The 26,308-nt window shown below is 44.7% G+C and overlaps 1 protein-coding gene across 16 annotated transcripts in view; it reads right to left on the bottom strand.

The window, feature by feature from the left end:
* The window catches only part of LOC126475204 (calcium/calmodulin-dependent protein kinase type II alpha chain), a 1,005,993-nt gene that overhangs the window by 453,824 nt on the left and 525,861 nt on the right, over window positions 1-26,308 (bottom strand). For all 16 annotated transcript variants that reach the window (XM_050102858.1, XM_050102867.1, XM_050102894.1 and 13 more), the window contains exon 2: window positions 20,902-20,996. In XM_050102858.1, coding sequence (XP_049958815.1) covers window positions 20,902-20,996 — 95 coding nt within the window. The remainder of the gene's footprint in view (window positions 1-20,901; window positions 20,997-26,308) is intronic.

Here is a 26,308-nt window from a genome sequence, read left to right as displayed (position 1 = left end):
AGCTGGTGATCGACTATCACCGTACTTCCAGGATGATCCGTCATATATCTTCACACCAACCTATGGTTGTGCTACGCACGGAAAGTAACAAATGACTTTTGTAGAACCATTCCTATCACTAACAGCGATACGGAAGAACATTTTTTCTTCACGCCTTTTAACAGTACCTAAAACTAGTGCGTGTTGTTAAGAAGCCTTCGTTCTGTTTACGTACAAGCTAGGCAAACATTTCATGGAACCTCATGGACACTGGATCGTTAAGCTATGGAAGGAACGTTTCAAGACACGAAGAAAAACACCAAAAGTGTCGAGGTTATATTATGACATGACCCGGTCTGGCAACACGTCTCCCCCCGCTCTCTTATCACCTAACACGACAGTAGTGAACCCTACATCTTCCCACATACAAACTCCGCAAGACACCTTGTGGTGTGTGGTGGAGGGTGCCATGTACTACTGCTATTCGCTGCCTTGTCTGTTCCACTTGCAAATGAACGAGGGAAAAACGACTGTCTATATGCTTGCGTACGTGCCCTAATTTCTCTGACCGTATCTTTGCGGCTTTATGCGAAATGTAGCTTGGCGGCAGTAGAATCGTTCTGCAGTTACCTTCAAATGCTGGTTCACCAAATTTTCTCAGTAGTGTTCCCAAAAGGTAAGTCTTCCTTTTAGGGAAGCCCATTTGAGTTCACGAAGCATCTCCGTAGTACACGCGTGTTGATCGAATCTACCGGTAACACATCTAGCAGCACATTTCTGAATGATGCCTTACTTTAATCTCACCAGGTGGGCATCCCACACACTCACTTAACAGAGCATCGTATAGGCAGTCTCCTTTGTGGACCAGCTAGAACTCTCCTAATATACCGATGCTGCACATTCGTGTTCCCTGCTACCGTCCTTACGTGCTCGCATCATTTCACATCGCTTTGCAACGTTTCAAAAAAATGGTTCAAATGGCTCTGAGCACTATGGGGCTTAACTTCTGAGGTCATCAGTCCCCTAGAACTTAGAACTACTTAAACCTAACTAACCTAAGGACATCACACACATCCACGCCCGAGGCAGGATTCGAACCTGCGACCGTAGCGGTCGCGCGGTTCCAGACTGAAGCGCCTAGAACCGCTCGGCCACCCCGGCCGGCTGCAACGTTTCGCCTAGGTATCATGGTAACATAAGGAATGCATAGTTTATGAAGGAAATGGTGAATTTTCTTTGACTACATGTCACACACACACACCAGAAGATGCGGCTAAGAGTACGAACTAGTAGTGTCTTACATAGGTTGACATTTAAAGTCTGTGTTAAAAGTTAGGCAGTTGTAACTGATATATGTTGTTCATAAATAAACCAGCAATAATTTGTTGTAAGAAATGTTTGTTTTAACGTTCTCATCTACTACATATGAGCGGTTAAATACTAAGTGCGTTTTCTTTTCCGACCTTTCCCTACCAGTTTGAAATGCAAGCCCGGGAATGGCTTGCCATGAAGAGCAATGGAACGAGGCGTGGAATATCGTCGACGTACCGCTGTGCTGCAAAGCTGTCGCACATGACAACCAAAAAGGACCTCCTACGAAATGAAATGGCCATACGGCGGGGGACAGTCAGCTTGGTATTAAACCGCTGTCCGAGGCGTCTCAAAACATGTCTTCGCTGCTCACAGGGCCTCAGTTCGAAGCGGGACTCATCAAAGATGGGCTTACATTTCAGCAAGATATTGCCCGCTCGCACCTCTGAAAACGTTTGGAGCATTATGTAAGGGGCCTCCAACCAGCTCGGGATTTTGTCCATACAATGCGCCAATTAGGCAGAATTTTGCACTTTACCCATCATGAGGACATCCAACAACTCTGTCAGTCATTGCCAAATCGAATAACTGCTTACCTAAGGGCCAGACGTGCTCCAATGCGTTACTGACTTGCTCAGTTTGTGAAGTCTTTTCTCTTGAATATATCACATACTTTTTTTGGAATTGTAATCATTTGCATGTCCGTATATGTGCATCGCATCTACCGATTTCAGTCCCATTCGGATAATTCGTTTGTGGAGGTCTCTTTTTTTTTTGTCCTAGGGTAATGTTCCCCCCATGAACCATGGACCTTGCCGTTGGTGGGGAGGCTTGCGTGCCTCAGCGATACAGATAGCCATACCGTAGGTGCAACCACAACGGAGGGGTATCTGTTGAGAGGCCAGACAAACGCGTGGTTGCTGAAGAGGGGCAGCAGCCTTTTCAGTAGTTGCAGGGGCAATAGTCTGGATGATTGACTTATCTGACCTTGTAACACTAACCAAAACGGCCATGCTGTGCTGGTACTGCGAACGGCTGAAAGGAAGGGGAAACTACAGCCATAATTTTTCCCGAGGGCATGCAGCTTTACTGTATGGTTAAATGATGATGTTGTCCTCTTGAGTAAAATATTCCGGAGGTAAAATAGTTCCCCATTCGGATCTCCGGGCGGGGACTACTCAAGAGGACGTCGTTATCAGGAGAAAGAAAACTGGCGTTCTACGGATCGGAGCGTGGAATGTCAGATCCCTTAATCGGACAGGTAGGTTAGAAAATTTAAAAAGGGAAATGGATAGGTTAAAGTTAGATATAGTGGGAATTAGTGAAGTTTGGTGGCACGAGGAACAAGACTTCGGGTCAGGTGAATACAGGGTTATAAATACAAAATCAAATAGGGGTAATGCAGGAGTAGGTTTAATAATGAATAAAAAAATAGGAGTGCGGGTAAGCTACTACAAACAGCATAGTGAACGCATTATTGTGGCCAAGATAGACACGAAGCCCACGCCTACTACAGTAGTACAAGTTTATATGCCAACTAGCTCTGCAGATAATGAAGGAATTGATGAAATGTATGATGAGATAAAAGAAATTATTCAGGTAGCGAAGGGAGACGAAAATTTAATAGTCATGAGTGACTGGAATTCGAGAGTAGGAAAAGAGAAAGAAGGAAACATAGTAGGTGACTATGGAGTGGGGCTAAGAAATGAAAGAGGAAGCCGGCTGGTAGAGTTTTGCACAGAGCATAACTTAATCATAGCTAACACTTGGTTCAAGAATCATGAAAGAAGGTTGTATACATGAATTTAATTGATGAAAGGAGAAAATATAAAAATACAGTAAATGAAGCAGGCAAAAAGGAATACAAAGGTCTCAAAAATGAGATCGACAGCAAGTGCAAAATGGCTAAGCAGGGATGGCTAGAGGACAAATGTAAGGATGTAGAGGCTTATCATGAGAGGTAAGATAGATACTGCCTACAGGAAAATTAAAGAGGCCTTTGGAGAAAAGAGAACTACTTGTATGAATATCAAGAGCTCAGATGGAAACCTAGTTCTAAGCAAAGACGGGAAAGAAGAAAGGTGGAAGGAGTATATAGGGGATCTTATACAAGGGCGATATACTTGAGGACAATATTATGGAAATGGAAGGGGATGTAGATGAGGATGAAATGGGAGATAAGAAACTGTGTGAAGAGTTTGATAGAGCACTGAAAGACCTGAGTCGAAACAAAGCCCCGGGAATAGACAACATTCCATTAGAACTACTGATGGCCTTGGGAGAGCCAGTCCTGACAAAACTCTACCATCTGGTGAGCAGGATGTATGAGACAGGCGAAATACCCTCAGACTTCAAGAAGAATATAATAATTCCAATCCCAAAGAAAGCAGGTGTTGACAGATGTGAAAATTACCGAACTATCAGTTTAATAAGTCACAGCTGCAAAATACTAACGCGAATTCTTTACAGACGAATGGAAAAACTGGTAGAAGCCGACCTCGGGGAAGATCATTTGGATTCCGTAGAAATATTGGAACACGTGAGGCAATACTGACCTTACGACTTACCTTAGAAGAAAGATTAAGGAAAGGCATTTATAACGTTTGTAGACTTAGAGAAAGCTTTTGACAATGTTGACTGGAACTCTCTCTTTCAAATTCTGAAGGTGGCAGGAGTAAAATACAGGGAGCGAAAGGCTATTTACAATGTGTACAGAAACCAGATGGCAGTTATAAGAGTCGAGGGGCATGAAAGGGAAGCAGTGGTTGGGAAGGGAGTGAGACAGGGTTGTAGCCTCTCCCCGATGTTATTCAATCTGTATATTGAGCAAGCAGTAAAGGAAACAAAAGAAAAATTCGGAGTAGGTATTAAAATCCATGGAGAAGAAATAAAAACTTTCAGGTTCGCCGATGACATTGTAATTCTATCAGAGAGAGCTAAGGACTTGGACGAGCAGTTGAACGGAATGGACAGAGTCTTGAAGGGAGGATATAGGATGAACATCAACAAAAGCAAAACGAGGATAATGGAATGTAGTCGAATTAAGTCGGGTAATGCTGAGGGAATTAGATTAGGAAATGAGACACTTAAAGTTGTAAAGGAGTTTCGCTATTTGGGGAGCAAAGTAACTGATGATGGTCGATGTAGAGAAGATATAAAATGTAGACTGGCAATGGCAAGGAAAGCGTTTCTGAAGAAGAGGAATTTGTTAACATCGAGTATAGATTTAAGTGTCAGGAAGTCGTTTCTGAAAGTGTTTGTATGAAGTGTAGCCATGTATGGAAGTGAAACATGGACAATAAATAGTTTGGACAAGAAGAGAATAGAAGCTTCCGAAATGTGGTGTTACAGAAGAATGCTGAAGATTAGATGGGTAGATCACATAACTAATGATGAAGTATTGAATAGAATTGGCGAGAAGAGGAGTTTGTGGCACAACTTGACAAAAAGAAGGGACCGGTTAGTAGGACATGTTCTGAGGCATCAAGGGATCACAAATTTAGCATTGGAGGGCAGCGTGGAGAGTAAAAATCGTAGAGGGAGACCAAGAGATGAATACACTAAGCAGATTCAGAAGGATGTAGGTTGGAGTAAGTACTGGGAGATGAAGAAGCTTGCACAGGATAGAGTAGCATGGAGAGCTGCATCAAACCAGTCTCAGGACTGAAGACCACAACAACAACAACAGGGTAATGTTTTAAAACATGCACACCTTTTCGGTCCATCAGCTTCCTGAGGAGGACGTAGGCTCTTCAATTGACCATTACCGCCAATGCTCAAAACACTGGTTGTAGGGTGCGATTTCTTGCCTACGAAAGATTATTTGAAAACAGCGGTCATCCTGTGGAAAGAATTCGCCTTTGAAAACAGCAGAGTCAGGACAGATCACCGCCGTTTAGCTGGCCTAAGGGAAGGCTGAACCACTGTCTCCAGTCTGGATGATACGAACAGTCTCCGTTCCTCGGAAACCGGGAAACCGGCGCTGGCGTTGACAATGGCAACAGCCGCTATCCGACAAGTGCGGCGACGAACTTATGTGTTGTGGTTTTTCCACCATTACTCTATCACTCAGTTGCGTTTACTCTCGTAAATGAATTGCTTAGTGTTCTCTTGCTCACATGATGACGAGCTCTCTGTGACCGTCTTTATCGACGGTTATTATGTGATTACAATAATTTTCACCCTAATTGCAAGTATTTCAAAGCCTATTTTAGTGGACTGCAGAAGTCATCCAAAGTTCTTTATACATCTCTTGTGTCCTAAACTGCGATCGATCAATAATGTATGTAACAAACCTGTGTTATGTAACAGCAGTGAGTCATCCAGAATGGCCTGCGGTGCAGTACTGTTCAAGAAAACTTTCCTATGACAAATTTCTTGACATATTTCGTTCGTCAGAAATTTCTCAGCAACAGGATATGTTTTGGAGAGCTCTTGTCCAAGAAGAGATAACATGAGTTTGACACAGCTGATAAATATTGCGCACTCCAAAAACACTTACACAACAACAAAGTGAAAGATCCGATGGATATCTGTAAAATCCAATATATTTCACAGAAGTGCTTTTTATCTTCGAGTGGCACTTTCTTATCTGAAAAGAGAATTTATTTCCAGTAGGTCACGCTTGACATTAAGTTCTATCCAGGTTAGTACACGTTTTTTCCTTTTTAAAAAAGTAGTAGCGTACATCACTTCCTTCAATAGTGCTCACTTCTTTCAATCAGTTCAGATGTTTCGCTGTTCTAGAAACACAGCTTAGTAAAAAATCATACGGTGTGAATACTGAATTATGTAAGTACATTTGGGGCAGCTTGAAAATTATCATGGAAAATCAAGTCTAATGAAAAAAAAGTCCTGGAAAGATGTGTCACACACATCACCGACGAGAATATATGAAAATGGCCACCGACCGAAAGTGGCCATATACATACATGACCATTATGTATATAAGATGCAATAGACATCATCTTCCGTAATGGAAATTTACAGATTACGGTGGTTTTTAAAAATGGTTTCATTATTCAGAAAATACCAAGGAAATTATTGGACGCATTTTAAAATTGGCTATTGGCTAAGATTGAGTGTGATATCATTATAGTAGATTTCCGAAAGGAACGTAGAAACGCAGTTTAAGCACGGTGGAGCAGGTTAAAGGCCTGCGGCTTCGTTCGAGGCACACGTTGTCTTGGAAGAAGAATGGACTTATCTATCGAATTAGAAAAAAAGAATGCAGTCGCGGATGCTAAATGCACCTGTCAAAATATCTCTTTGGAAAAATAACAAATGCGTTGGACTTCCTTACCAGCTAAAAGTTAGGAGAAATGTGCTCCACAAATCCTCATCTTTATGTGCTACTGCCCTGAGCAACTCCATTGTGTTATGTCCTTTCGATCTGGCAAATACTTTGGATACCACGGTCGCAGCGTAACAGAAGCCACAGATCGGCTACTGAGAGACAAAGTCACGTGACTGATGCACGAATAAGGCGTATGTATCCCAGAAAATCAGCCTATGCTGGTTACAAGCCTTGCAGAAGGGCTCGCAAAAGGAGCGGTACGGCCATGAGGTCTACGGGACAGCTACCGAAGTCGCCGCGGTCGCCGGTTTTTCGTACAGTGCGGCTTAATAAATGGACGGTGGGTCGGCTTTTTCCAAGCTGCGCGAGGTACGGGGAAGGGGTTGTGGCACAGTATGGTCGACGTGTTGTTATACAAGACGTTTTGGCGGGAAGGTGGGCTTATAAAAAGATATTCCGACAACTTTGTTGCTCCCTATATCTAGACAGGTTCTGGGATATGCATCGCCAACGTTGAATAAATAACTAGATAGCAGCGGCATTAAAGTGAAGTTACTAAACGCGGTTTTCCGAAATTCCTTCACCAAAGGAGATGCAGTAAACATTCCACAATTCGAGTCAAAAACAGCTGCCAACATGAGTAATGTAGAAGTAGATGTAGCGAAGCAACTCTAGCCACTTAATAAAGGCAAGTATTTCAGTACAAGTTGTGTACCAATTAAGTTTTTGTCGGAATATAGTGTAAAATAACCCTATTTTTAGCAGTCGTATACAACCGCTCGCTCTTCGAAACGTCCGTGCCTAAGAAATGAAAAGCTCCACGGGTTACACCAATGCACAAGACAGGCAACGTAATTCACTGAATTACAGAACTATATCATTGGTATCGATTGGTAGTGTAATTTTTAACATATACTGTTGTTACGTACCGACTCTGTATCAGGCAACTGGCCGCAGAACTCTATAATTGCGGGACCTCGTTCATTTTGTGTTCCTTAGGGGAGTGTCAACGAGCGCGACACGGAACGACAGCGTTTCATCACGTTAGCAGGTCAGGCAGAAAGCAGGACATCGGCGCTTTGCGCGAAGTGGGCAGCTAGCATCAGCAGGAGCTTAGTGAAGAAATTCGACTGAGAAGTATCACGTCACCTTGTTACGTGCAGTACGAAGCCGCGTCGCTAACGCAGAAGGCGTACTGAATATTGTTACAGACCGTCTGTTGGTATAACAAATGTGTTAAGCAAATAGGGCGCGATATGATTCGCTGATACATTCGTATTAGGAAAGTGACGTAGGGTCAACACCAGTCGACATTTCGCACTATAAATACTCCAGCATGTAAGTTCAGGGGGGAGCTGGCAGAAGGATCAGTGCGGTACAGAACGCGCGTACTCGATTGCTTAACACGGTATTAACGCTGTCTGTTGTAGATTTACTGCTCGTGCGCAACACCGCCAACAGCCGCCGGAGCACCAGTCACGAGTTCGGCGCTGCCGACAGCTTCCACCGCAGACGGGAGGGCCTGGGGTCTTGGGCCAGGACATCAGCGTTCCTGACACTTCAACGAAGCCACGGGGCCTACCTGCACGACAGGTCAGGGTTGGCACACTCCTCGACCACACGACAACCGTCATCGCGGTTCAGAGAGCAGAGATGAGCCACAGTTACGGGAGGATATCGAGGACCTCCTAGGCCGACGTGTGTAGGCCACATACGCAAGTGCCACCTTTTCCGAGTGCAGAAGGTAACGACGCAGCATCCACTTCCTGAGTAGCTGCTGGGCGCTGGCAGCGCACCCTGATAAGCGGTGGCAGAGGACCGCCCAAGCATCGCAAAAGGAGAGATGTATTTGCAGAAATAAATGGTTAAAAGTCACTCTTCTTTTATTGCGCCCACCGGCGTATACAGGTTACAACCACCTCCTGTTCCCCGAGGAACAACTAAGTGGCGAACTGGGAGTGCCTCCTGTGACGCACCATACATCTGCCACGCCTCCCAGTAGTTCATACATTATGACAAAGAAAAAGAACCTACTGGCACACAAACGGAACGAATTCAAAAAATATCATTCTTGTGAAACACAAATGAATCTTTATTCAGCCGAAGTAATGAGTGCTATCGCCAGGGTATCTCTCGTTGACTTCATATTTATAGTTGTCCAGAAGACTTTTGACATCGTTCCTCTCAAGCAGCATCTAGACAAATCGTCTTGCTATGGAGTATCTTCTCAGTTGTGCGACTAGATTCGTTATTTTCTATGAAAAAGGTCACAGTTCGTAGTAATGGACTACGAGTCATCGAGTGAAAAGAAGCGATATCTCGGGTTCTCCAGCGCGAAGAACTCGCTGTTCTCAATGTTTATAAACATTTAACAGACAATCTGAACAGCCGTCCTAGATTGTTTTCAGACGATGCTGTCACTAACCGTCCAGTGAAGTGATCATAAAAAGAGGACAATGATTTAGAAAATATATGTTTATGATTCGAAAAGTGGTAACTGTCTCTAAACAATGAAAAGCGCGAGGTCCTCCATATGGACACTAAAAAATGCGAAATTTCGGTTATACGCTAAATCAGACAAATTTAAAAGTTGTTGATCCAATTAAATATCCAGCTATTACAATTAAGAACAGCTTAAATTGGAACGATCACACAAAAAATTTTGTGTGGAAGGCGAGCCAAATACTGCGTTTTATTGGCAAAACACTTAGAAAAGCAACAAGTCGACTAAGCGTACACTATCATTGTTCGTCCACTTACGGCGTTTGTGGACGGTATGAGATCATTGCCTGATAGGATTGGTGGAGGACGTCAAATAAGTTCAAACAAGGGTAGCTCGTTTCATATAACGGCGAGGTAGGGGAGAGAGAGAGATAGAGAGAGAGAGAGAGAGAGAGAGAGAGAGAGAGAGAGAGAGAGAGAGAGCGAGAGAGTCACGGATACGACACCCGAGTTTGGGTGGCAATCATTAAAGCAAAAGAGTTTTCCATTGCGGCGAGATCTTTTGACGAAATTTCAATCACCAACTTTGTCTCCCGAATGTGAAATTATTATGTAGATTCTCAGTTAGATAGGGAGAAATGACCATCTTAACAAAACAAGAGAAATCAGAGCTCGCACGGGAGAATGTAGGTGTTAATTCTTCACACATGTTGTTCGAGAATGGAACGGTTGAGAAATAATCTGAAAGTGGTTCACCACATTAGGATAGGCAACAATTTCGAGAGAAACCTTTCGCTTTGAGAAAACAGGTATACCTGCAGAAGTGGGGACTATCAAATTAAAGGGTGAAGAGTGACCCAATTCTGTAACAGAAACCACGACATAATTAGAGATCCTGGGATAAAATCCAAATAACCTAACGTATGCATCATCGTCTCGTAGACGGTATGTCCAATTTTTCTGTCGGTTAAATTTTCTTTCACTTGTTGAAATTCGTTCTACGCATATAACAAACAACTGTAACCTTTACACATCTAAGCACGTTTCAAAACCAATTTTTGGGTGTGTTAACGCTGCAATTGAATATAATTACCAGTGCACATCTGTTTCTTTCTTTGTAGAATAATCACGGAAAACATTTACAATCGTTACCAGTTTCGGCCACAGGCCATCTTCAGGATCCACACGTCATCGGCATGAAAACGTATTTCATAGGTGCTTTGTTCGTCGTTCGAATCTCGGGTACTGGTAAATCACATAAAGCATGAGGACTGTGCCTTCTAGCTTATCCACATTCGCGTATTCCACAAACGACTCGCGAATGGAACAAGAGAGGAAACGTGGGCAGGATAATAGTGGTACATGATACAGTCACACGCATTAAGTCAGATTCAGAGTATAGGCTGTATGCAAATATAGAGGGATAAAAGGCATTACTCAAAATGGTTCAAATGGCTATGAGCACTATGGGACTTAACAAAAGGCATTACTACTTTACTCAGTTGCTGCTACGACAAACAGCAGCCGGCCGTTGTGGCCGAGCGGTTCTAGGCGCTTCAGTCTGGAATCGTGCGACCGCTACGGTCGCAGGTTCGAATCCTGCCTCGGGCATGGCTGTGTGTCATGTCCTTAGATTAGTTAGGTCTAAGTAGCTCTACGTTCTAGGGGATTGATGACCTCAGATATTAAGTCCCATAGTGCTCAGAGCTATTCGAACCATTTTGACAAGCAGCAACGAGTAACTGCAGTATACTAAGAGTGTAACGAATAGTAAAAAATGTAATAATGTACTAATGTATTTGTATAACTATGCTATTTTCTGCATGTTTTCGATAAAAAAAAAAGAACCATTGATGATGGTGATATTTGTCGTCGAAACTAGTTTGGCAGAATAAAGTAATAAACGAATAACATGGTGTTTTGCATCAAGGCGGACTCAGTTTCTGATATTACTGTTTGACGTCAACCGTTTCACATTCTGACTGTTTACAGTGCCATATTTTCACCTGTTGCAGAAAGTGGAACTGTTATTTTTCTCAGTATACTCCGCGAGCGCAACGATTCATGAACGTAACCTACAATGTTTCAGCGTCCTGCAGCCCGCACTACAGCATACGGAACACCACCAGTTTAATTATAAGCACTCGGTACGTAGTACGAGCCTGGCGACAGACATTTGCTCAATCTTCGTGGAGCAATTTATTGCCCGAGTAACTTGAAAAGTAATGACGCTGCTTGCCGGCGCGGAAAGAAACGGCTGCCTTTGGTGGCGCAGCACGTTCCGTAAATTACCATCTAAATGACGAGAGGGCCTTTTACAGGACTGGTGCCGGTGTCTGTGTCTGTGTCCGTGTCTGTGTCGGTGTCCGCTAACGAGAGCGACGACGGGCTCGCCGGTCGCAATTACCGCGCCTCGTTAATACGGCCGGCGCGCCGCGCGCTCTGCCAGCTCCGCCGCTGCTGTGTCGGAACCCGGGCACACAGGCGCGGAGGCCGAGTACCGGCACACTTCAGCATCTACAACGATTATACGCCAGACACATACGTTTTCCTCTTTATTTGGTCCACGACTGTATATAAGGACATGTGAGAAAAATGTTGTTTGAGTTATGATACTGTTTTTCAATGTAATTGTGTACAATCTCTGGGCATTTTTGGTAGCTACGGCTCGGTAGGAGACATGTTACGATGGTTGTTGAATAAAGACTGGCACTAATGCTCATACAAAAATTTATTGCAAAAAAAAATCGCTCATACAGACTTCTTGTCCACATCACAATACTCCAAACTATTCCCCAATTCCTCTACGCTCTGTCAGGAAACATGGGACTTCATTTCCATTCCATTCCGCAATGCAATGCACTTGTCCGACCTGCTTTGCCATTTCTGGCGAACGGGCAAGAAGCCGTTCCTTCACACTCTCTCCAGGGCCGCCTCTAAAGCTTTCCTGGCCTTGGTCTCGTTGTCTAAGTTCGTTTTTGGCAGTCGGGTTAACAAAAGACACGGAGCCAGGTCGGTACTATAAGGCGGACTGGGTGCCTCGAGATGCATTTTTACGCCAGGGACTGAAGAACAGAGTTAGTAACATGTGGTCTGGCTTTGGGACGTTCTTATAGTTATCTGCTGTGACGGTAGTGTGTCTTGCAACTGTATAAGTGTACACCATCCCGTGGTAAGAATAAAAAAAAGATGACCATGGCCTTATCAACACTCAAGTGAAAGAGCTATAGCTGAAATTTGTAGATGCTAGTGACCAGAGTACGTAGTTTAACGGCGCACGGATAGACGTCGCTAGAAGGTACTTAATGGAAGGAAAAAAATTTAGAGTCAGTCTTTATAGAACGTCAATGCTGCCTATACAGAAAATTGTGTGTCCGTAAGTGACGGCTGAGAGCGGGCCTGAAAGATGCTTGGAATGTCGGACGCGAGCGCGGAGTCAATTCCGCAAAAATTAGTTAGCTTATTGAGGGGCAACAGTTTTAGTGGTGGTACAAGGTGGAGGAACCTGGAAGAGCTCACGGACAATGTACTGAGGCGGAGAACGCTGTAATTTACAAGGAGAGACTAGGTGAACTCGGAAGTTTCTGGAAACCACTGCTTCAATATTGTAGCAGTAACTTACTAATATATCGAGGAGAAGATTTCATCCCGAATATCGACGCAGAAGAGGAAGTCCAAGAGCCGGAGACCAAAGACAAAAAGAAGAATTACACGTGAGAATATTTACTTCAAGTGCATCGCAACAGACGCGATGAAGAAGAAACTGAGAATATATGAACAATCTAGAACAGTAAGCTATAAATTTAAGAGAATGTAGTTACTCAGTGACGTCTCCGGGCAGCAAACAGAACTTCTTTTTTGGGTAACATTAGATAAAAAAGAGGCAGTGAATTTTACTGTTCTACGGTCGATGAAAGTTGAGACCGACCGACTCTATTTTGTGCATTGAACTGCGAATTACCTTAAAAGGTTATACTAAACAATGTGCGGGTCCAAGTTTCCGATCATTCAGATTGATTTCAGAATTAATAAAAGGACGATCTGCTAGTTAAAACTCAGTCACGCAGTCGTCATTGTTCGAAGTGCAAAATCGTCATTTGCTAAATTTACTAACCCGACGTATCCCGTGCCGAATACTGCTCGGAAACAGTTAATAGTTATTTTACAGTGGGCCGGCCGGTGTGGCCGTGCGGTTCTAGGCGCTTCAGTTTGGAACCGCGTGACCGCTACGGTCGCAGGTTCGAATCCTGCCTCGGCCATGGATGTGTGTGATGTCCTTAGGTTAGTTAGGTTTAATTAGTTCTAAGTTCTGGGCGACTGATGACCTCAGAAGTTAAGTCGCATAGTGCTCAGAGCCATTTGAACCATTTTGTTTTACAGTGGGCATTCGACCACAGAGCACATGCCAGAGCAGCTGCTGGGAGTTTATTTGAATTTTTGGTAGTTAATTTTCTGATCGGCGAGCCAGCCACAGCCGTTTTGCTGTGGTCCACCGTTCTTACAGAAACAGTAGTATCGCGACAGCACCAAAGAACTTCCTCCTCTACAGCATATCTCCAGGTGAGCCATATTTGCGATTCACCGATTACACCGTATCAGCTCGTTGTTATATCGTGCGAAAAACTGAAATTCTGTGAACTGGTAGAGTAATCTGAACAAACACCAGATAGCACAGATAGTGTTTTCTTAGGAAAGCAAAAAATAGTATATTACAGCATATCAATAACATTAACAATAATAGAATTTTCTTCCGCAGTTATAATTTACGATAATACACTATTCGTACAATCGGAACTCTGTGTTTACATCAGAGCATGTATATGATTTAACACTGTGTGGATCTATAATGTGACAATACAACGAGATTCAATAATGTTTTCACTTTAAAAAAAGTTGAGATAGGATTCAGTGTGAAATATGACAATAAATTACATTCAAGCGACAGCAATCTTGATTTTAGATTTCATGCAGACGTGATACTGTCATCACTGCACTATGCATTTTTCTGTTCTATGATAACTCTGGTTAGGCTACGAGATCGATCTTTACAGTAGTCAAAATTGTGCTATTACGTACGATCCGAATGTCTTAGGCAACACCGAACAGCTAATACGCATCAGTAGAGCGTTTCCCTTGGCGTGACAACTACATCAAACTTCATACTTGTAAATGGATGCCTGGACAAGAATACAACAGCAAACAGTTAACTTCTCAGCAATCAATCTTCTTCTGGTAGACGTATTTTAATATCTATTTATGTATATATTTGTATCTATCGTTTGCTAAGGGTGAGTGTGTGTTGCCTTACTTATCTGGCTCAGCTGTAAGCGGAAAGACACTCACAAGATGACCTCGTAATGAATTACACTGGCTGAAACTGAATCGATCACTGTAACTTGAAAACGCTTTCGTTACTCACAAGGGAACCTCCCCAACGCACCCCCCTCAGATTTAGTTATAACTTGGCACAGTGGATAGGCCTTGATAAACCGAACACAGATCAATTGGGAAAACAGGAAGAAGTTGTGTGGAACTGTGAAAAAATAAGCAAAATATACAAACTGAGTAGTCCATGGGTCAGATATGCAACATCACGGAGTTCGTGGGTTTAGGAGCGCCGTGGTCTCGTGGTAGCGTGAGCAGCTGCAGATGAAGAGGTCAGAAGTCCTTGGTTCAAGTCTTCCCACAAGTGAAAATTTTACTTTCTTTATTTTTGCATAGTTATTATCTGTCCGTTCGTTCATTGACGTCTCTGTTCACTGTAATAAGTTTAGTGTCTGTGTTTTGCGACCGCATCGCAAAACCGTGCGATTAGTAGACGAAAGGACGTGCCTCTCCAATGGGAACCGAAAACATTTGATCGCAAGGTCATAGGTCAACCGATTCCTCCACAGGAAAACACATCTGATATATTCTGTACGACACTGGTGACGGCATGTGCGTCACATGACAGGAATATGTTGTCGACCGACCTAACTTGTACACTTGGCGAATGGGTAAAAAGACTCTTCTACTTTGCCCGATTTAGGTTTTCTTGTGGATGTGATAATTACTCCCAAAAAAGTGATGAAAACATAAGAGTTTGTCACATAAACTGGAAATAAAAAATTAAAATTTTCACTCGATTGAAGATTTGAACCAAGGACCTTTCGTTCCGCAGCTACTCACGATACCACGGAGCTCCTGCTGTTCCAGCGTCCTTGATGTTACCTATCTTCCCATGAACTACTCAGTTTGTATATTTTGCTTATTTTTTCTCAGTTCCACACAACTTCTTCCTGTTTTCTCAATTGATCTGTGTTCAGTTTTTCAAGGCCTATCCACTGTGCCAACTTATAACTAAAACTGAGGGGGGTGCGATGGGGAGGTTCCCTTGTCAGTGTCCGCAAACAACAATACGGGATTATGGGTTCGCCTTGACGCAAAACACTTGCTTATTTTCAACCCAAATTAGTTGCAGCGAAATACCGTCAGTGGATTTCTTTTTACTTTATATTTCTATGTTTGTTGCGGTTTTTACGGCAAACAGCATGTCATCTCCAAGATTTGAGCGGCTGTTATTAACAAATATGAAAGTGTGAGCTTACACACTAATTTATTTAGTCAGATTTGGTGCATTCTGCGTTAAGCTCAGTCTGTCAAAGGAGCGTAATACTTGAAGTTAAATTTGGCCAGGAAGATGATGTTGCGACTACATTGTGTGCTTAATTACTTGTGAGAGCATAGTGAACTCCCGCGGAACATTATACACAGTGTGGGGAGAGAGTACCGGGTTTCTCATAGTTACATTTACAGTAAGAGGCACTGTGGTTTACAACACGGTATTCATACTTAATTAAAATTTTGTAATGCTGTCTTAACTAATCCAATGGCCGTAGAAGCAGTGATATCTCGATCAAGTCGGAAGAGTCAAAGAAGTTAGGACAGTTTGAGCCGTACGCGGCTGGCGTCTACAACGCAGCACCCGTCACATCTACCAATCTGTACGTACTGAAACACGATAAGCTTTCGGTCTGGTTTTATGCCTAATTTATTTCTTTTCCATTTTATCTCTGCATCCAACTAGCGCCCGTCTCGGCTTCGGATGGTAGCACTAAGTATCCAAAGTCGGACGATTTGTGAATTATACACTCCTGGAAATTGAAAGAAGAACACCGTGAATTCATTGTCCCAGGAAGGGGAAACTTTATTGATACATTCCTGGGGTCAGATACATCACATGATCACACTGACAGAACCACAGGCACATAGACACAGGCAACAGAGCATGCACAATGTCGGCACTAGTACAGTGTATATCCACCTTTCGCAGCAATGCAGGCTGCTATTCTCCCATGGAGACGATCGTAGAGATGCTGCATGTAGTCCTGTGGAACGGCTTGCCATGCCATTTCCACCTGGCGCCTCAGTTGGACCAGCGTTCGTGCTGGACGTGCAGACCGCGTGAGACGACGCTTCATCCAGTCCCAAACATGCTCAATGGGGGACAGATCCGGAGATCTTGCTGGCCAGGGTAGTTGACTTACACCTTCTAGAGCACGTTGGGTGGCACGGGATACATGCGGACGTGCATTGTCCTGTTGGAACAGCAAGTTCCCTAGCCGGTCTAGGAATGGTAGAACGATGGGTTCGATGACGGTTTGGATGTACCGTGCAATATTCAGTGTCCCCTCGACGATCACCAGTGGTGTACGGCCAGTGTAGGAGATCGCTCCCCACACCATGATGCCGGGTGTTGGCCCTGTGTGCCTCGGTCGTATGCAGTCCTGATTGTGGCGCTCACCTGCACGGCGCCAAACACGCATACGACCATCATTGGCACCAAGGCAGAAGCGACTCTCATCGCTGAAGACGACACGTCTCCATTCGTCCCTCCATTCACGCCTGTCGCGACACCACTGGAGGCGGGCTGCACGATGTTGGGGCGTGAGCGGAAGTCGGCCTAACGGTGTGCGGGACCGTAGCCAGCTTCATGGAGATGGTTGCGAATGGTCCTCGCCGATACCCCAGGAGCAACAGTGTCCCTAATTTGCTGGGAAGTGGCGGTGCGGTCCCCTACGGCACTGCGTAAGATCCTACGGTCTTGGCGTGCATCCATGCGTCGCTGCGGTCCGGTCCCAGGTCGACGGGCACGTGCACCTTCCGCCGACCACTGGCGACAACATCGATGTACTGTGGAGACCTCACGCCCCACGTGTTGAGCAATTCGGCGGTACGTCCACCCGGCCTCCCGCATGCCCACTATACGCCCTCGCTCAAAGTCCGTCAACTGCACATACGGTTCACGTCCACGCTGTCGCGGCGTGCTGCCAGTGTTAAAGACTGCGATGGAGCTCCGTATGCCACGGCAAACTGGCTGACACTGATGGCGGCGGTGCACAAATGCTGCGCAGCTAGCGCCATTCGACGGCCAACACCGCGGTTCCTGGTGTGTCCGCTGTGCCGTGCGTGTGATCATTGCTTGTACAGCCCTCTCGCAGTGTCCGGAGCAAGTATGGTGGGTCTGACACACCGGTGTGAATGTGTTCTTTTTTCCATTTCCAGGAGTGTATATGCAAACCTTCCTCGTCAATTAGTCTGTCTATTAGCAAAAATCGCTTCAAAATCTTTTCAGTAGTTTCTGAGATTAGCTTTCACACACAAACAGAAAAACGCGGTGGGGACTTTAAATTATAATTTGTAGTAAGGTAACTGGGATAAAAAACAGACAGCGAAAGACTGTTGACAACTTGTTTAGAAACAAGACTGGAGCTACAAGAGTCGATGGAAATGAAAGGGGAACTGTAGCTGGAATGAGGCAGGGTTGTAGCCCGTCCCCGAAGTTACTCGATCTGTACACTGAGCAACGACGGAGAAATTTGGAGCAGGAATTAAAGTTCAGGGAGAAGAAATAAAAACTTTAAGATTTGCCGATGACATTATAGTTATTTCAGAGTCGCAAGGATTTTGAAGAGCAGTTGAACGGCGTGGAAAATTCATAGAAAAAAAAGACTACAACATGAAATCAAAAGAAAATAAGAATTATGGAGCATAACCGAATTAAATCAGGCGGTGCTGAGGGATTTAGATTGGAATATGCGAAACTGCAAGTAGAAGATAAGTTTTGCTACTTGGGTAGTAAAATAACTGATCTTGGCTGAAGTAGAAGATATAAAATGCAGATTGGCAACAGCAAGAAAAATAATTTCTGGGAAGCAAAGGAATTTGTTAACATGTAATATAAATTTAAGGGTTAGGTGGTTTTTCAAAGAAATTACGAAACCGTCGAAGCTGCGCAGGAGTTTGCTTTTATTTTAATGGCGACCAGTTCCGGAGCTTAATCCATTATCAAGCCTTCCACATAAGAGCTACCATAATGTGTGTACGCTGCCCAGATAGCTTGTGTGAGTGGCTAAGTGGAAGGTACTATTTGCATACGACTGTCCAGGGCTGCGAATCGTCAGTTTGGTAATAGAAGGAAATGCGGGCCGTAAAAATTCTAGAGGGAGACCAAGACTTGAATACAGTAAGCAGCTTCAAATGGATTTACGTTGCGGTAGTTTTGCAGAGATGAAGAGGTTTGGACAGGATAGACTGGCACGGAGAGCTGCATCAAACCAGCCTTCGGGCTAAACGCACCACCACCACCACCACCACCACCACCACCACCACCAGCAGCAACAACAACAACAGTGATTACGAATGGTAACATTATCACTTCGAAAAAGTGAAGTTTTTCGTGGAGGTTTGTTCTGTCTATGCAACTAATTGATGGTATACCTCCACGAATTTTGAAGCAACTAAGGAACGACGGAAAACAGAAAAATGACGATAATTTGTGTTTGCAGATAAATATACGCAATCCTTGAACACACTGAAATCACCTCACCAAAGAACCGTAGCATGTCGGTCGTTACAAGAGCCAAAACAAAGGCAGCACAGTCCACTGGTAAAGTGAAGCGCGGTGCGGTAATTGATTTCTGCGTATGAAGGGGAACAACATTACAATAGTCCATGGAAAGTTAGCCGAAGTGTGCGGCAACAGAAATCCCATCATATTGCATAGCCGCCTTCTGTGTGGTCACAAATGTGTGATTGACGAAGGACCGCGTACCAGGCAAGCTCTCTGTGAATGATCACGAAGTGGGGTCTCTGACGCTCGAAGACCGTTGTTTCACGAAAAAGTGAAAATCAGTCATTGATTAGTTTACAACGTTTTGCACGAAATCTCGAATAAGACAAAGGGCGCCGCCAGCTGGCTTTCGTGACTGAGCACGCCCATTCAGAAATCCCTACAAATCGAGGCAGCAGGGGAAACGTTGTAGCTGTGTCACGTCATTCCAAGTGACTCCTTGAGCCGCCTGATCACCATTGACAAATGCTGGGTGCCTCACTATGATCCCGAGGTACAGCAATATAGAGTGCAGCGGAGACGCGTGGACTGAACACCACTCGAAAAAGGCAGGAGCTAAACATCATCGGACAAAGTAATGCTGTGTGTATTCAGGGACGGCACGCCGTGGTACACACAGATCACGCTGGTATGCGGTAAACTCTCACAGGAGCACACTAATGAAATCTCCTGACCACGATACGGATAGCTGCCCACATTAGGTGTTTCTGTTCGATGAAAGTGCTTGAGTTCATCTTTTACAGGAGAGCGCATGTCTGTGTTATTGTATTTTACGTCCCTACTCCTCTCTCTCCTCTCCAATATTCTCCGGACATGGCACCCATTGACTACTACTTTCCTTGGATGAAGGAATTTACAAAATGTCGACAACGTGATTTCCGGTTTGGATGGTTGCCTGAACAGTCTCCTCGAAATACGAGGGCCTTTTTCTTAGGTGATTATTAAAGCCTTATGACTATCTTCCTTATTGAAACAGCATTTTCGATTTCCAATCCATGTACGTGCAACACGTCTGGAAAAAAATAAGACAAAAAATAATACACAACAGCTAATAGTCAAAGTACTTACCACGAGACACTTCAAATGTTTCAAAACAGAAGTAATTTCGAGTCTTGCAGTAAATCTCATTGAGGGCCATATTATAAGAATTGTGGAGGGAAAACGGACCAGTGACTGATGAAAGAAACGTAATCTCAATAATTAAATTTTTAAATATGTTCCTTTAAAAGATAAATTTCTGCATAATAAAAGCACAGTATTGGACAGAATATTTAACTCAGAAAGATCGGCGGGTGATCTGCTTCTCGATCTTTAGTGAGTTTAAGAGGCTTTGTACTGTCGTCTTTTATTCGTAGACTTCCTGGAACGATCTGTATCGCAACTGTTAACGCATTTCGATAGCTTGTACTGTCACATACTCGACAAACGATGAAGTACATTCGATTTCGGTAAATTTCTTCTGCTTCATATTCTTCATGTAATGTCTTAAATGCACTGAAGTGAAATGAATGAACCCGCTATGATTCAATGGATCGTACTTTCACGATATGCTGAATCTGGAACGTAATGCGATGGCCGCGACTCCCACTTTTGTAACTCTCACATAACCAGCGGAGACAATCTCTGGTAGGAGTGCTCCGAAATCATAGGTGGAAACTTTGGTGCTAACGAAATTTTGAGTCTGGCTCACAGGTGTACCGAGAGAGCGTAACTGTTACGGCAATGGTTCTTGATAAGCAGGAGGGTTCCGATCTGACATCGATTTTTTATTTTCACTGCGAATTTGAAACTAATTTCCTCGCATGACGGTGATTTTAGATATCCAAGCTATGCATCTTTCACATTTTGTGCTCCACTGACTCCGCAGTCAAACTCTGTCAGTCGTTTACCTATTTTGCGGCTCACCTGACATCAACCGTACCAGTAACTGGGTCTACTGCGCTATCACACATTTTAATAGCGGACATAAGACAGTACTCACCTCTAGCTGATAGCTTCTTTGTGTTGATGATCTTTGCTGCGAACTCCAGGCCCGTCGATTTCTGAACGCATCTCCGCACGACTGAAAATGCGCCCCTGAAACAGATAACAAAAATAAGTTTACAATCATCATGGCAAAAATTAGACACAGGATGTAAAATTAATAAAAAGAAAGCGAAATCGAATTTTCTCTAGAACTAAGTTTACTAGGGGACTCACTAAATCACTTCTGTTCCTGAAAAATGTATCCGAAAAATTAGTGAACAGCAAAAAAGATTCTCTTTCACTGTCTAACACTGTAATATCACGAAATGATGACAAACGCTCTTGGTCTCGTCCTAAACCAAGTGCACAACCACCACCACAATAATTGTTTTCACGTATAGCTTACATCAGTAAATACTCTGCATTAGAAGTTTGTATTTTATTCGATAATCGAAGGCATAAATTTCTTCCTGCATTCGACAAAGCGATGTGCGAACAAGATGATGAATCTCAACCAATTTATAACACTAAGTGACGGAATAACATCGCAAGTTCGATGATGCTTTTCGCGGATAATGCTGAGAAAACAGCAGCGAAATCAAGGAAGACCTGCGAAGGGTCGACGCTTGGTGCAACAATTGGTAGTTGACTCTCACCATATAGAAATGTGACGCGTATAGCTTAAAAAGGCAGGAAGACCCATTATTGCACGATTACACGATTGCAGGACAATCACTAGAAGCGTTTATTCCGCAAAGTGTATAGGAGTATGCGTACATAGCGACATAAAGTGGAACGTCCACACGAACGTAATCGCAGGTAAGGCACATTCAGACAGATACAACGGAAGAATCCTCATTAAATCTAGTCCACCCACAAAAGAGATAGCTTATAGAATCCTAGTTCGACAAACACTTGACTATTACTTGTAAGTCTCGGATACGTACCAGATAGGATTGACACAAGAAATACAGAAGCTGCGAAGGAGAGGAGAGTGTTTTGTTACAGGTTAATTTCGTAAGCACCAAAGCATCACGGATATGCTCAACGAACTCCAGTAATCACTATGTGGTCCAACGTGAAAATTCCGTAAGCGTACATTTGTAGAAGAATCACACAATATACTGGCGCTCCTACGTATATGTCGCAAAAAGATCACGAAAGTAAAATTATAGAGATTCGAGCTCACACGGAGGATTATCAACAATCCTTCTTCACGTGAACCATTCGCGACTGGGAGGGATAAAATGGCAATGGAACACGAAGTACCCTCCGCAACGCTCCATTAGGTGGCTTGCGGAGTACACATGTAGGTGTAGATACACTACTGGCCATTAAAATTGCTACACCACGAAGATGACGTGCTACAGACGCGAAATTTAAACGACAGGAAGAAGATGTTGTGATATGCAAATGATTAGCTTTTCAGAGCATTCACGCAAGGCTGGCGCCGGTGGCGACACCTACAAAGTGCGGACATGAGGAAAATTTCCAACCGATTTCTCGTACACAAGCAGCAGTTGACCGTCGTTGCCTGATGAAACGTTGTTGTGATGCCTCGTGTAAGGAGGAGAAATGCGTACCATCACGTTTCCGACTTTGATAAAGGTCGGATTGTAGCCTATCGCGATTGCGGTTTCTCGTACCGCGACATTGCTGCTCGCGTTGGTCCAGATCCAATGACTGTTAGCAGAATATGGAATCGGTGCGTTCAGGAGGGTAATACGGAACGCCGTGCTGGATCCCAACGGCCTCGTATCACTAGCAGTCGAGATGACAGGAAACTTATCCGCATGGCTGTAACGAATCCTGCAGCCACGTCTCCATCCCTGAGTCAACAGACGGTGGCGTTTGCAAGACAACAGCCATCTGCACGAACAGTTCGACGACGTTTGCAGCAGCATGGACTATCAGCTCGGAGACCACGGCTGCGGTTACCCTTGACGCTACATCACAGACAGGAGCGCCTGCGATGGTGTACTCAACGACGACGAACCTGGGTGCACGAATGGCAAAACATTTTTTCGGATGAATCCAGGTTGTGTTTACAGCATCATGATGGTCGCATCCGTGGTTCGCGACATCGCGGTGAACGCACATTGGAAGCGTGTATTCGTCATCGCCATACTGGCGTATCACCGGGCATGATGGTATGGGGTGTCATTGGTTACACGTCTCGGTCACCTCTTGTTCGCATTGACTGCACTTTGAACAGTGGACGTTACAGATGTTTTACGACCCGTGGCTCTACCCTTCATTCGATCCCTGCGAAACACTACATTTCAGGAGGAAAATGCACGACCGCATGTTGCAGGTCCTGTATGGGCCTTTCTGGATACAGAAAATGTTCGACTGCTGCCCTGGCCAGCACATTCTCCAGATCTCTCAGCAATTGAAAACGTCTGGTCAATGGTGGCCGAGCAGCTGGCTCGTCACAATACGCCAGTCACTACTCTTGATGAACTGTGGTATCGTGTTGAAGCTGCATGGGCAGCTGTACCTGTACACGCCATCCAAGCTCTGTTTGACTCAATGCCCAGGCCAATCAAGGCCATTATTACGGCCGGAAGTGGTTGTTCTGGGTACTGATTTCTCAGGATCTATGCACGCAAATTGCGTGAAAATGTAATCACATGTCAGTTCTAGTATAATATATTTCTCCAATGAATACGTGTTTATCATCTGCATTTCTTCTTGATGTAGCAATTTTAATGGCCAGTAGTGTATTTAAGAATAAAGAACTGGGCGGAAAAAAATAATACACTCCTGGAAATGGAAAAAAGAACACATTGACACCGGTGTGTCAGACCCACCATACTTGCTCCGGACACTGCGAGAGGGCTGTACAAGCAATGATCACACGCACGGCACAGCGGACACACCAGGAACCGCGGTGTTGGCCGTCGAATGGCGCTAGCTGCGCAGCATTTGTGCACCGCTTCCCTCAGTGTCAGCCAGTTTGCCGTGGCATACGGAGCTCCATCGCAGTCTTTAACACTGGTAGCATGCCGCGACAGCGTGGACGTGAACCGTATGTGCAGTTGTCGGACTTTGAGCGAGGGCGTATAGTGGGCATGCGGGAGGCCGGGTGGACGTACCGCCGAATTGCTCAACACGTGGGGCGTGAGGTCTCCACAGTACATCGATGTTGTTGCCAGTGGTCGGCGGAAGGTGCACGTGCCCGTCGACCTGGGACCGGACCGCAGCGACACACGGATGCACGCCAAGACCGTAGGATCCTACGCAGTGCCGTAGGGGACCGCACCGCCACTTCCCAGCAAATTAGGGGCACTGTTGCTCCTGGGGTATCGGCGAGGACCATTCGCAACCGTCTCCATGAAGCTGGGATACGGTCCCGCACACCGTTAGGCCGTCTTCCGCTCACGCCCCAACATCGTGCAGCCCGCCTCCAGTGGTGTCGCGACAGGCGTGAATGGAGGGACGAATGGAGGCGTGTCGTCTTCAGCGATGAGAGTCGCTTCTGCCTTGGTGCCAATGATGGTCGTATGCGTGTTTGGCGCCGTGCAGATGAGCGCCACAATCAGGACTGCATACGACCGAGGCACACAGGGCCAACACCCGGCATCATGGTGTGGGGAGTGATCTCCTACACTGGCCGTACACCACTGGTGATCGTCGAGGGGACACTGAATAGTGCACGGTACATCCAAACCGTCATCGAACCCATCGTTCTACCATTCCTAGACCGGCAAGGGAACTTGCTGTTCCAACAGGACAATGCACGTCCGCATGTATCCCGTGCCACCCAACGTGCTCTAGAAGGTGTAAGTCAACTACCCTGGCCAGCAAGATCTCCCGATCTGTCCCCCATTGAGCATGTTTGGGACTGGATGAAGCGTCGTCTCACGCGGTCTGCACGTCCAGCACGAACGCAGGTCCAACTGAGGCGCCAGGTGGAAATGGCATGTCAAGCCGTTCCACAGGACTACATCCAGCATCTCTACGATCGTTCCCATGGGAGAATAGCAGCCTGCATTGCTGCGAAAGGTGGATATACACTGTACTAGTGCCGACATTGTGCATGCTCTGTTGCCTGTGTCTATGTGCCTGTGGTTCTGTCAGTGTGATCATGTGATGTATCTGACCCCAGGAATGTGTCAATAAAGTTTCCCCTTCCTGGGACAATGAATTCACGGTGTTCTTATTTCAATTTCCAGGAGTGTATTTGAAGTTTCAGTAAGAGGAAGTGACGAAGAGTCTCTCAATAGAATTAAAAAGAAATGTGTACATGTTCACTGAATGTTAAATAAAACATAAATTATTTATTGAGATATTTCAATAAAATGAAGTAACACCATAATGCAATTCACAGCCGTTATGTGAAACATTTTTGTATACAAACTAGATACGGTGCTGGAATGATTACAAATTTGAGAATTGGATGATACTATCTTCAGAGCATTCAGCTATACAAAAGCGGATATGCGAAAGAGATGAGTTTCATTTTTTTGTTATTGCATGTAATTAGAAATACGACGGAGTGAAAAGAACGGTTTATATACAAATGATTCAGAAACAGGATACTGTGTGCTACGAAAAAAGGTGAAAAATATTTTCCTTGCAGCTTCATGAACCAACCGTGTATACACCGTCGGGAAAAAAATCGCAACACCAAATAATAATTAATGTAGAGTACCGTAATTTCAGGAATACATTTTTCCAGGTAACATACTTCGTGATTAACATTGCAAGAGCACACGTTAATGTAAGCTCGAGGTAAGCCATTGCAAATGTAAAATGCTGGTACATTAATAATCGAAGTAACTGCCAGAATGTTGAATGCAAGCATGTAAACGTATATACCGGATGTCAATTGGCTCTAAGCACTATGGGACTTAACATCTGAGGTCATCAGTCCCCTAGACTTAGAACTACTTAAACCTAGCTAACCTAAGGACAGCACACACATCCATGATCGAGGCAGGATTCGAACCTGCGACCATAGCTACCGGATGTCAGTTTGTAGGATGGAATTCCATGCCTGATGCGCTTCGTCGGTCAACGCAGGGACGGTTAGTGCTGTTTTTGGATGACTCTGAAGTTGTCGTCCTGTGATGTCCCATATATGCTCGATTGGGGACAGATCTGATGACCGAGCAGGACAACAAAACGTGTCGACACTCCGTAGATCATACAGGTAACGCTGTACATCATGTTGGTCTACAATAGAGGTATGTGGGCTAGAGTTATCCTGTTGGAAAACACCCTCCTGGAATGCAGACCATGAATGGCAGCACAACAGGTCGAATCACCAGACTGACGTACATATTTGCTGCCATGGTGCTTGGGATAACCAGGACAGTGCTCCCGCTGTCGTAGAGAAACGCAGCCCAGACCGTAACTCCAGGTGTAGGCTCTGTGTCTAGCACGCAGGTTAAGTTGGTTGCAGGCCCGCAAATGCC

Source organism: Schistocerca serialis, chromosome 1 (assembly GCF_023864345.2).
Source record: "Schistocerca serialis cubense isolate TAMUIC-IGC-003099 chromosome 1, iqSchSeri2.2, whole genome shotgun sequence".
NCBI lineage: Eukaryota > Metazoa > Arthropoda > Insecta > Orthoptera > Acrididae > Schistocerca > Schistocerca serialis.
The sequence above is the reverse complement of the archived record's forward strand: the minus strand, read 5'-3'. Positions and strand labels throughout refer to the sequence as shown.